The sequence below is a fragment of the Mastigoproctus giganteus genome, chromosome 3, assembly GCF_048544385.1.
Source record: "Mastigoproctus giganteus isolate SK-2022 chromosome 3, ASM4854438v1, whole genome shotgun sequence".
NCBI classification, from domain to species: Eukaryota; Metazoa; Arthropoda; class Arachnida; order Uropygi; family Thelyphonidae; genus Mastigoproctus; species Mastigoproctus giganteus.
Genome location: NC_143577.1, coordinates 231,271,272 through 231,285,071, shown reverse-complemented (window position 1 = coordinate 231,285,071; position 13,800 = coordinate 231,271,272). Strand labels below are relative to the sequence as shown.

Genomic DNA, 13,800 nt, shown 5'->3' with positions numbered 1-13,800 from the left:
ATGAGGAACACCAGCATTAGTGGAGAAGTTAGAAGGTAGTCATTTACCATGACCTGCAGTGGTCATAGAGAAAACTGAATAGCCAATTACAAAAAACAGTTAGCAAACCATAAAATAGATGCTTATTTAGAAGACCTTTATGCCAAACATGATCACCAAACTTTTTCATTGAATTTGTCCGTAGAATGTTGATCAGATGGAAGGTTTCTAGATAGTTTGAGTTCACAGTTAATTGATTTTTCTATTACTTTAGAAAGAATAGAAGTAAGTGCAATGGAACAATAATTTAATGGGAGGGATTTGTCACCCTTTTTAGGAACTGGCTAGATATGAGCAAATTTCCAAGCAGAAGGAAGAACACCTTTGGAATAAGTGTGAAAAAGTTTCTTGGGGGAGGTAAAAAAAAAAAAAAAAAAAGTCAAGTCAGTTTTAAAAGATGCAGCAAAAGAATTAATTATAATGATATAGGATTGTTGGGTATACTTTCATATAAAATATAAATCTGATAGATTTGAAATGCATTACTGCATTAGCTACATGAATCAGAACTTTTACCTCCTCAAAAGACTGCCAACAAGAGCTAGGTTTTACATCCAACTTAAATACCATTAGCCACAGTTCTGCTTAAGTTGTTAATATCATTTTAAATTAAATCACTTAAACAGGCAACTCAGCTATGTATTTAAAAATCTGAGATAGCATTAGGACAGTTGCTTTGTAGCTTAATTGGCTTCTCTTCAGACAGCAGGTAGTCTTTGTACACTATGGCTGTTATGCATGTATAACAGTTGTTTAAATGGAAGTTTTTTTTTTTTTGATACACCATTTGGCTGTTCACTTAGACATAACAGATTATTCACTCTTTTCAGTATGCATTCATTAAAAGCAGGGTGAACAAATGGATTGGCTCACTCTGCCTTTATCCTGACCTAGTCCAATAATTCTCAAAGGTCTTGAATCGTTTTCGGAACCCTGTTTTCAAGTACTTTACTTACTGCAAGAATTTTGAAAGAGACTGTTTTGTTTATTGTAACTTACAAGAAACAAAGTTTATTATTCCATTATTTAGATCAAATTATGGTTGCTTTTGACCTCTATATAAAAATCATTATTTGCACCTCACTCTATAAACATATTTATAACATATGTGCCCAAGTATATTAGTATTGTTTAAATGTACTCATTCTGATCTGCCAAAGCATTTCAGTTGAGAACCCTTCCAGTAATATAGAGTAGACAATTGCATTTTCATAAAGAGCCTTCCTAGAAGTATTTACAAATTAATAGATAATATTAAAAATTTTCATTAATCTTCTGTTTTTTTTTTAACTCCTGGCCACAGCTGTGCAGGATTGTGCCACCATACCTTTTTGATTAATGCTATCAAGAAAGGTCATTTATTTAATTTATAGGACCTGAGCTTTGTAAATAATCCTTGTATACAATATATACTGACCGAAAACATGAATTGTATATACGCAGCACCAGTATTCTTTACATGCAGGAAACGTAATCTGAGAATCCCCGTTATTTCAAGAAATTATTATAGTGATGGCACTGTGAATTCATGGTTTCTCAATGATAAGGCTGCAATGGCTCATTGTACTGGCTGCTTATTTTCAGATATAACAACTACCCTTTGTTATTTAACTTCCAATATTTTATTGGCAGAAGCCAAAACACCTGTTAAATCTGCAGAATCAATTAGTTTGTTATGCAGTTTATCCCAATGATTTTTATTCAATGTACACAATACATTTCAAGTAATAACATTGGGAAGAACTTTAAGTGGTTTCCATGGCAGCCATTTAAGAAGTTCTGCCATATATATAGTCTCTGCCAAGAAATACACAAATGTTTGTAGATTGTAAGCATTTGTGTCAGAGTCAGAAAGTATAAATTCTATCCCCACAAAAAAACTCCCTCACGCCACTCAGTGGTGGTGGACCTGACAGTAAGGTAATTTCACTATTGATTTGTGTATTTGCAACCTCCTCTACCCTCCATAGTATAAACATTTTATTTAAAAACTTGCCAGTTAAAACCTGTAAAAGCAATGTTGACAGTACTGACAAGTATAGTCACGTAATTGCTTAGTAATTAGACACAGACTACTTAAAATCCTTTGATGTATGAATAAAAGAGCTGTTAAATGCATTCACATCCAACAATTTTATTAATTGGCAAATTAGTAAAAAAATTAATACTGAAAAGTATATTTGAAATTGTCATAAAGCTTAAATTATATAGGAACTATGTTTGTGGAGAGCCTGACATAGCTGAGTGGTTACTATGGGAGTACAGTAGCATGTATGCTTCAGTTGATGATGGTTTGAGCTCATGTGACTGCTAAATACAGAATGTTCTTGTGTACTCTGTCTTGTAAACTTCTCTGACCATATGTGGCTGTCTTGGAATATAGAGGATTTATTTTTAGGTTTTCTGGAAGTATAGACTATTCACTTAAATTTGTATTTTGTGGGAAATTAGCCAATAACTTTTGTGGATGATATTTACAAATTGTTGTAATTAAATTTTTTAACATCATTGAATATTACCTACACCACACTCTTCACTGGAACAACTTTTACCGCCTCTTCATTATTATGTAACAAAATACTGCAGTTCAAGTTGCATAATTTTCATGATAAACCTGTTATGCAATTTTCATGTTCCCCACAAACATTGTACATAATGCATCATAACACTATTTTCCCCTCTTTGCATTATTTAACATTGAATGATCCTCAAAGTAAAATTCAGGTATAAAATATTTTTTAGGGTTATTATAGTAAGCAGGAACACTAATTGTACCATGAAATAAATGCAGCAAATGAATATGCAACAATTAGGGTTAGTTTTCAAGGTGTAATTCTGCTACCCATGTTCTAAGATACTCTAAAAGTGAAATCATAGAATAATAAAAAAAAGGAAACTAAGAAAAAATAAACTTTAAATATATTATTTTCACTGTTTATTATCTAAATTATTATAAAATCTTACTATTGTTTTTTATACATATAATGAAGATGTAACTATTTAAATTTTTAAAAAAATTCAGTTTAATAAAGAGAATAAGGAAATTTTTGGAAAATATGATATGGTATTAAAAAAAATTCACTGGCAAGTGGAGCGAAAACAATTTTTTTGGATTTGATACCAAAATTTGTGGTATGACGTATAACCCATAGTAACACCATCTCAACCTGACATAGCAGGACAATTATATTTCAAGGACACTGCATTTTAACTGAATAGTTAGCTTTAGTAGAGAACCTTTAAATAGTCAATTTAGTTGACTATTTAAATAGAACAGCATAAATAGGTTTAGGCCAAAATGCATGTCAGATGAACTAATGAGGCATATGGCAGAGAAGAAAAATGCATGGGATACTTACAAATTAACACATGACACAGAAGCCTATGATAGATACAAGTTGATATGCAACCAAGTTACAAAGGAGGTTAGGCAGGCGAAGGCAGATTACGAGAAATCCTTGGCAAGGGATGCAAAGAAAAACAGCAAAGAGTTCTTTACTTATGTAAACTCTAGAAGGAAGGGGATGAATCAGATTGGTCCACTTGATATTGATGGGTCAACTGTTGATGATCCTGCTCAGGTAGCTAACAAACTAAATGAATATTTTGCATCGACATTCACACATGAGGAGTTATTCAGCAAGGGGAATGCCAGAGGTGTATTCAACTCTAGCAGTAAGCTACAGAATCTTGAAATAACTGGGAGTAAAGTGGAGGAGAAACTGTTGAAGATAAACACAAGAAAGGCACCCGGGGTGGATGGGATCTATCCAGTTATATTAAAGGAGGCAGCAAAGGAAGTAAGCAAACCCTTAGCCATAATTATGAGAGCTTCCCTGGACTCAGGGGAGGTACCCATAGACTGGAAATGTGCAAATGTGACCCCAATTCACAAAGGAGGATCAAAGGCTGACACAAGTAATTATAGACCTGTGAGCTTAACTTCTGTTCCAGGAAAATTAATGGAGGCACTGGTTAAAGAAGCACTGCAGGATCATTTAGACAAGACTTCAGTTATAGCTCAGACACAGCATGGTTTTGTTAAGGGGAAGTCTTGCCTGACCAACTTGATTGGATACTATGATGCAGTCACAAAAGAACTGGATGCAGGGAATAACTTTGATATTATATACTTGGATCTTAGAAAGGCTTTTGATACTGTTGCACATGGAAGACTGCTACACAAATTGGAGCAGTGTGACATTGGAGGCAAATTGCTGCTATGGATAAAGGGGTGGTTGAGGGGGAGAAGACAGAGAGTGGTAATCAATGGACACTGCTCATCGTGGACTAATGTTATTAGTGGAGTCCCTCAGGGCTCAGTGTTGGGTCCATTATTGTTTTCTGTATTTATAAATGATATTGATGATGGTATATCAAGCTTAATGTCCAAGTTTGCAGATGATACAAAGGTTGGCAGGGTTGTCAAGGACACTACTGACACTATGCTGCTGCAACAGGATCTGGAAAGGTTGAGCAGATGGGCTGAGAGGTGGCAAATGAAGTTTAACATTGACAAATGTAAAGTACTACACATGGGAAACAGCAACCCCAGAGCAACGTATCAACTCTGTGGTACTACACTGACAGTGGTAGAGAATGAAAGGGACTTGGGGGTGATTGTGCAGGCAGATATGAAGTTCTCTGAGCAGTGCAGACGGGCTGCAAGAGTAGCTCATGGAGTATTGTCAATGATATACAGGAATTTTTCCAGCAGGGATAAGGAGGTGATTATTCCATTGTATAAGGCAATGGTCAGGCCACACCTAGAGTACTGTATACAGGTCTGGAGGCCTCATTTCAAGAAGGATGTAGAGCTGCTGGAACGAGTACAGAGAAGGGCAACAAGATTAGTGAATGGAACAAAGGGGTACTCTTACGAAGAAAGGCTTAAATTTTGCAAATTACAGTGTCTGGAGACTAGGCACCAGCGAGGTGATCTGATAGAGGTGTATAAAGCCTTGAATGGTTTAAGCATGCTCAATGCTGATGGGATTCTTCCTCTAGCTCAGAAAAATCACCTGAGAGGGCATAAATTCAAATTGAGGAAAGACAGATGTAGGATAGACGTGCGGAAATTTGCCTTTAGCCAGCGGGTGGTTGGTTGGTGGAACAGACTGCCATCCCTTGTGGTGGAGGATGATAGCCTAAATAAGTTTAAGGCTCAGCTGGACAGGTATTTTGAACGAACAGAGGGGTGAAGTGGAAGTGGGTTTTTTTTTTTTTTTTGGCTGATGCTGCATAAGCTTGCTTTCTTGCATCAAATGCCTCTACTAATGCTAAATGCTAATAGACTGAAAATGTAGCATTTGCTGAATATAACTTTTGAAATTGGTAAAACATATTAATTAAACTTAGAATTAATATAAATATATAGATTAAGCTGACATTTGTTTCAAACATTTTTTTAAAAATGATTATTGATTTGTTTTGTTTATTATTTCATTCTCTGGATTTTTCATCAAAAATCTTTAAAAAAATACGAAGAACTGAACAAATGAAATTAAATTTCAGTTTTAATTTTATTTAGATTCAATTTTAGTTTTACACATGGTACCTTATGTCGCTTTATATTTTCCAGGGTTCTAATGAAGAATCCAGAAAAGGGTTTGAAACTGTCAGTCTAATCTGTACAAATTATATTGCCAATTATGTGAGGGTGCCATTCTTGGAGACTGCTTCTAATTTAAATTAGATTTTCCCATTAGAAATACAGAATATGCAGGTTTTATTAGAGGAGGCCTCTCCAACTCACATTTATTTCTGCTTTGACTATTATGGTGGCGTGTTTAATTTTACAAATGACAGGCAATATTACAATTATTGCGATATGATGACTTCTGATCAGTTAATGAGGTTCCACATTTAGCATTTTTATTTTATTTTATTTTTTTCTAGAGCTGTCATGAATAATCTGCACTGTAAATATAAGGTTTGAGGCTTGCTTCGTGCTGATGGTACTCTCACTGCATGGTCATATACAGTTTCAACTCCAGAGAAAATGCTTTTTTTTGTGTGTTATTATCTCTACTGTATATGTTTGCGATCCATTAACAAAAAAAATGCAAACAATATAAGGGAATATACAGCAGTAAAGCAAGGCAAAAAACTGGCAGTCACAGCAACTTATGAAATGTTGAGACATGTGTCGCATGAGTGTTCTGTAGACCACAACTGCTAGTGTGCTTCACTTTTAAGCATATGTTTTTTGTGGCAGCAGGACTTTGTGCGTCACCAGTATATTATTATGCATCATGCATATTTTTTAAAAAGAAATTAGTGAGTGATTTATTTTTAACAATAGAAATGAAAATGCTTTAAAAGAAAATTTGAAGATTTGAGGAACAGCTACTGAATAATTAATTCATGTAGTACAGGATCTTTATAATGGCCTTATGTACTTTGAAAATTTAATAACTTGGACTTAATTGTCAGTTGCTATATCAGAAAGTATGAGAAACAAAGGATTTTGTTAGCAGCCTAAGCAGAATACAAAATTTTGCTTTTTTTTTTAATATTAAAATAAAAAGTGAATAAAATTTGTAGAAAATTTACACTAAAAGGAAACTTGAGTATTTTAATGAAATTATGTTGCTAATATTTCATAAACTTATTTTTCAAAAAATGGGCATCATATAAAAAACATTGGAAATCCATAATGGGTTTTGTAACAAAAAGTGGGTGGAGCATGTTAGTAACTTAAATGCTTCTCCTGAAACACTCTGAAATTCTGTAATTGTACTGCTACAATGAATATTATGATAAACAACACACTTAAACATATATTTTTTCCTTCCATAGTTCCTTCGGAAAAAGCCAGACGAACGTTTAGGAATGACTACTTGCCGTGCTGGTAACATCTGTGATCAACCTTTCTTCCAAGATATCAATTGGAATAAGTTGGAGAAAAAGCAAATTCCTCCCCCCTTCAAACCAACAGTGGTATGTCTATTAAATATGTCTGTTTTCACAAGCTAATTAACCAAAATATTTTTATTCCACTTCTATTACCATTTGCCTCTTATGTTCAGCTTCACCATTGTACACTGTGGTGATACAGAAACTCTGTAAAATGGCCAGAAATGTGTAATGTTATGTTTGCAGTGTGTGTGTTGTTTCTGGCTACTTTGCTACTGGGAAGGCAATAACCTGGAAAGCCTGTCCAGTGTCTGTCTATACCATAAGGAGATAGGCCACAACTACACACGAACCGTGATGGACCTAGACTATCTTGTACTGAAAGCCCAAAGCGAGTTTTGGATCTTTTTTTTAAAACAAGTCCTGCATCCACTGATAAAGTGCAAGAGCAGTGGATGCCAGCAATCCCATGTCCAAGAAGCCTAAACCCGGGCATCAGCAATATTATACACAGCACACAAGGCTAAAGACCAGCAAAAAAAAAAAATAAATAAATAAAAAATTTTTAAAAATAATAAAATAAAAATAAATCATAAAAATCTACACCAATATAGGTACTGTTACAGCATATTTTTCTCAAATATGCTGGTCATTCAAATGTTTAATTACAATATTTACAATGTTCTCTAAAAAGCATTCTGAACCAATACATTTCAATAAAATATGTTTTCAGGAAATTTGTAATTGCCAGCCCACCTTTAAGTTGACTGTTTGACCTCATTGACAATTGTGATTCTTCTAATAATGTTGTCAACCAATTTATGATACCAGGAACCAATGTTTTGCTCTTCTCCTTCTCCATACAGTTTTCAGCTTACAGCAAAAGGATATGCTGGCTGTGCACTGATTCCTAATTCCAGCTTATTCCATTTTGTGAAACTTAGGTGAAGAATCTGTGCTGGTTAGGCCAATATTGTTTTCTTCAAGCCAGTAGTAGTACATGTAGGATCCACTTCCAAAGAAATACCCACAGTGTAAGTAGTAAGAATAATTTAAAATGTAAATGCAGGACATGGCTATGAAGAATCAAAGCCCTGTGGTCAGTAATCGTTTTAGCACAAATCACAAAGCTCCATAGTTGGGCCAATGCTCTTTAATACATAAGAGTAGCTTTCTCAAGACATTTTCTGTGAATTGTGACTCAACTCCATGAACCTCCCTTCCTATTGTTCCAGAGGCCAAGAGTGATGGGCTAATGCACCATTCCAGTAACATTTAATATTTCATTGGCATTATATTTGGTTTGGGAGTTGCAGCTCCACCATGAAACCAAGCTAGGTAATTCCCTATAGATGTGCCAAGTGTACTTTTTTTTTTTTTTTTTTTTTTTTTTTTTTTCCTCAAAAGTTTCCATAATAGTAAATCAGACATGATAGACACACATAGTATAACCTATGCATTCATTAGATCTGACTCCTGAAGCTGCTGAAAGGGTATGATGTGTAACCCTCAGAAGTATACACTTAATGGACTTGTCGTAATGAGTGTGGAACATAGTATCACAGATTCATAAGATGCTGGGGTATTGGAGTAGGTGCGAGCAATTGTGAAGAGCTTATATATGATTATTTTGAAATGCCTTGTATAAGACTTTATTCAGAACTTATTTGGTCTATTTTCTAAGAGTCAAAGTATTTCAGGCTTTATTCTGTTATTATTTATATAGCAACCCCAGTATCTGAGTCCCCCGCAGTTACGAGGTTGCAGATAATACATTAAAAAATATAATAGTATGTGTATGTACTTTGTTTCAACTTGCGTTGAAGCTCCTACACTACACACTTAACTATTTCTGTGCTGATCTTCATGTGAGCACCCTGTTGACTCAACTCCCTCTACCTACAGTCAATTTCTTGTGTACTATTGCTTGTAGTAAATGTCTGATATTTTTGATGATTTTTATGTTAAGGTGAATTCTTAGTTTTATTTTTATTAATCATGCATTCAAAGCGAAGTGCTGATGATAAAGCATCACAAAAAAAAAAAAGACAATGCAAAAGTTATGATTTAGATGTTAAATTAGAACTTATACAGAATGTACAAGTACATAATACACATTACGAAAATTTGGTCCTCGTTTTAAGTGGAATTTTCTGGAGCCAATTATCCTCTGATAACAGGGCCCCCTGTTACCAGAGGATAAATAACACAGTATTGCCCCTCTGATATATTGTGCTCAATATATTATAGAGAAGTATCAGCATTGTTCCATCTATTCATATATACTGACTGTATTTTTATCATCTCACAGAAAACTCACATTGTCAATGATTTTAATGCTTCTTTGGTGCTTCATGCTACTCAAATATTGGCATACACACATACAAGAATAACTGTGTGTGTGCCAGTTATTCATTAGGGTCCAGATAATCTGTACCAATATTTGGTATAGATCTTCACATTTATATACACTAATCCTTCAACGAATTAGTGTATATAAATCTAAAGCATGTTTATTATTTAGAAACTATTATTACTACCTGTTTCTTCTCTGCAAATGCTAAAATCTTTGCACTAATAATTTCTCTGTTCAAACATACTATTCTTAAAGTAATATTTAGAAACCTTAGGAAATATAAATTTTAAAAATTTGAGAACTATATCATTTAGAACGAACTGTGGATGATTTATTTCTTTATCTTATAGAAAGGGCCAAGTGACACAAGCAACTTTGACAGCAATTTTACAATGGATGAGGCAGTTATTTCTCCGGTGGAGTCTGAAATATTAGCAACTATGGATCAGGATGAATTTAAAGGATTTAGTTATGTAAATCCTTATCTTGTTGGTTGAAGGACAGTTATAACAGCATGCCTGCAAAAGATCTGAAGAAATCTGTGTACAGGTGGACAATGACCACAAAAGTTTAGTGTATTATAAGATCTTCGGACCACCACGACTCTTCAGTGATGTGTAAGGAAGTATTATTGCATTACTGCTCTGCCGCAAAGATAAAGCAAGGGTCGTAACTGATTGAGGTGGGCATACACTCAATTTAGAGAGAGAGAACTGAATGCTGATGATGAATTTTTTTTTTAGATTTGAAATTTTAAAATATATTAGAACATTTGCTTATATTTTAGTGAAATTCATATTGCTCTGGTAAAACTACCTCCATTTTCATTTAAGTCATGAGACAATTCTCATTTTGTGGTTACTAACCTTTGACTTCCAAGATTTAAAAAATAAAAAGATACAATTCTGCAAACTTTTTGTACAATTTATCAGTGGAAATGGGTCTAGGGGGCATACAACTGGGGCTAGTGGATATTCTGCTTAACATAATTGATGCATTTACTTAAAAAGCTGTATGTCATAAAAAAAAAAAAAAAAGTGGTCTACTACCCTAAAGTTTATAAATTTACACAAGGCAGGTTTGAATTTAAACTGTTCATTATTTACTCAAAGGCCAGTAATCACTAAATGGGAATTCATCAACCTTGTTAAATAGCACAAACTAGTCACTAAGCTTGGCTAATAAATAATTACCTAAAAGTCTTGATTTATTAAAAATTTATTCAGATACATCATACAAATTATGGATAACTTCATGTTCATTAAATAACAAAACAACAAAAAAAAAAATTTAAGAAGCTTGACTTTGAAATATTATGATAAAGCATCTCAAAAGGACACTTATACATGGTAAAAGTTGAAGCAGTCAGCCCTTCCTGACTGTTGTCTAATAATAAGGCTCATTTTAGTTATTTACTCTTAATTAATCCAACTTATTTCCTTGTTCATTATTTAACCCACCAGTGGGCATGTAATTTTTAAGGAAGCAGTCATACACTGAGAAAAGGAGACCCCATTTTAGATAGGAAATAATCCAAGATTGTTCACTTTTTAATGCCATCTTTATTTTCAATCTATTACAAACATAACTGTGACAAATCCATTTATTTTACATTGAAAGCATGTTTATATATATATATATATATATATATATTTTTTTTTTTTTTTTTTTTTTTTTTTTTTAAATACACCACCCCCTTTCTGGTGCACTGTAGACATGCATTCTGCTTGTGATTTTGCTGTTTGGATAACACATTACCAATTACGAACATAAACTGTGGAAACGAAAAGCCTGCATGCCTCAATAACTGGATGTCAGCTGGATGCTGCAGTAAAAAATGAAGACAGCATACACAACAATTGGACTCTGCTATAAAATTTGAAGGCAGCATGCTTTAATGAACACGAGATGCTTCTAATTTTACAATAATTAATGAGAATAGGCTCAAGAAAGCATTTTATTTTTTTCTGACCAAATTTCTTCAATGACAAAAAAGTTAATGGCGTAAATTAAGCTCAAAAATGAAGGAAAACTGAAATTCACATTGATGGCACTAGAGATATTTTAAATTTAAGTCAATTTGGTGGACATTTTCTATGCAACTTATATTAAATGAACCATGCCTGGTAGATGGTTAATTTAATCAAGAAAACAGAAATACATTAATCTGATATCATATAAAAGGTAAATATCATACATTTCCATTCACGTATTGAGCAAAGGTAATTCCATCTGAAAAAGGCAAGAATTTCAAAGGCATTTTCAACACAGGTTTTTCTTCATAGTATCGCATAAAAACTATCTGAAAGACCTAGATGCAAAACCAATATCTAAAAAAATTAAAAGTAAACTTTTATTAAGATAACCCATGTTAAATTAAGTGACAGTTTTCTTTTTGAGTTTTTTTTTTTTTTTTTTTATGAAACCCCAAACATGGGAGGTGTTAGAACCTATAGTATTTAGTACCATGCTTGGGTTGGAGGTTATGAAGATGAAAGAAGATATTTGTTGACATTAGACTTGAACTTCTGTAGACTGTAATTTTCAGGAAATATGTATGAAGGAAGGCTGTTCCAGAAAACAGCAGTTGAATGAATAAATGAGGAAGATGAAAAGTTGGTTCTGTGAGCTTGGATTGGTAGCATAACTTTGTAAATTTTGGAGATGATATCTGTCATCATTTCAGAGTTATTTTTTAGTATATAACAGAGCTATGGTGCTCAATAAGTTCTACGGTGATATCAATACTTGTAGAAGAATAAGAGAAATTTACTTCAATATGATATGTAGAACACTTCTGTATGATACTCTCTAGAAATTAAAACATAAAAGATTAATGCAAAATGATTACAGTAAAAAATCAATTGAACACAATTCAAAAATTAACTAAACTAAAATTCAAAAAACAACTTTAAAAAATCAATTAAAGTTAAACGTAAATTTTGAAAAACAATTTTCCTCCCTGAAAGCAGACAATGCTTTTCGACCGTGTGTCGTGATCAAATGAATGGAAATTTCTTTTGAGGATCACAGGAATGGAACTTCCCATGATCCTGACACATGGTCAAAAAACAGTCTGCTTCAGGAAGGAAAATCATTTTTCAAGATTTACGTTTTAACTTTAATTGACTTTAACTTTTAAATTTTTTTGAATTTTAGTTAATTTTTGAATTGTTCAATTGATATCTTACTGTAATCATTTTGCGTTAATCTTTAATTCATTTTAATTTCTGGAGAGTATCATACGGGAGTGTTCTATGTATCATATTGAGGTAAATTTATCTTAATTCTTCTACAAAGTTTTTTTTTTTTTTTTTTTATTTATTTATTTTTTTGTTTAAGGTCTTTTGATCATACCTTATACAAATGACAAAAGGAAATAGGCTATAAAATAAGCAAGCTTTCATGAAATCAGCTTGATCTACTTCATTTGTTGAACCACTAAGTGTATTTTTTGTGCCACGTTAACTCTGATTCCTTGGTTACAGCATGCCTTTGTTTTCCTCACCAATCTTGTTGCCCTTCTCTGTACTTGTTTCAGCATCTTTACATCCTAAAATTCGGAAGGACGTAAATAACTCCTGTATACCATTGACTAAATCCCATGAGCTGTCTTGGCAGCCTGTCTGCACTGCTCAGAGCTTTTAAGGTTTAAGGATCTTGCAAATTTAATGGTTGGAAGATTTAATGTGATCTTTACCATGTATGTGAAAAAGCAATCTTTTGAATTTTTTAAAATAATGTTGCTTTCCTAACCTGACCTGTGCTAACACATACAGGAGGGGAGAATTAATGTGCAGCATAATGTGGAAATAGCATTAATGCAAACTTTATTAACATAGAAAAGAAATAATGGGACTAATAGGACAAAATCATAGAAAGGTAAACTGATAGAACTTTAAAAATTTACTTGAAATAAAAGGGAAAGACTTGTGCACCACCTTTTCAGTAGCTAGTGATAATGGTAATAAAATATTTCTAAATGTGAAATACTCAAGATTTGTAAAATTTTACATTAACTATCAACTATGCAATTGGCAAAGATTGCAAGCCAACAAAAATTAATTTTTAAATGTAATGACCACATCGGCTTGGTATTCTTGCAATCAACATTATTTAGGTTAAAATTGGAAGTATACCCATAAAAAAAAAATTGTGAATGCACTTGCTCATGCAACTTTCAGCCCAACAAACATTTTTTCCATTAAAAAATTATAGCAAAGAACAACTTCCTTTATTTTTTTTTTAAATATACTGAATGCGGTACAACTTATATTTTTATTAGTTATGAAACATTCAAAAAGATACTCTGCTATACTTAAATTTTGTTTTCTGTCATTGTGTAAGAAATGACCTTTATCCAGAATGGTGCTCCACACTTCCTGTGTGAAACTAAAAATATTAATTTCATTAACAGGACTTGGCAGACTTTGACAAAAAAAAAAAGAAAAGTGGCCTGCAAGGAGCCTGATGAGAACTTTTTATTTTTTTGAAAATTGATCTGAGAAGTTTTACGAAAGTTTGAAAGTTATGATGCCTATGTTGAA

General features: G+C 33.0%; 1 protein-coding gene across 5 annotated transcripts in view; it reads left to right on the top strand.

Moving 5' to 3' along the window:
- LOC150088833 (putative protein kinase C delta type homolog) overlaps positions 1-10,275 on the top strand; it is a 121,089-nt gene extending 110,814 nt beyond the window's left edge. For all 5 annotated transcript variants that reach the window (XM_090369694.1, XM_090369692.1, XM_090369691.1 and 2 more), the window contains 2 exons: positions 6,841-6,981; positions 9,604-10,275. In XM_090369694.1, coding sequence (XP_090225820.1) covers positions 6,841-6,981; positions 9,604-9,750 — 288 coding nt within the window. In that variant the 3' untranslated portion in view covers positions 9,751-10,275. The remainder of the gene's footprint in view (positions 1-6,840; positions 6,982-9,603) is intronic.
- The last annotated feature ends 3,525 nt before the right edge of the window (positions 10,276-13,800 follow it).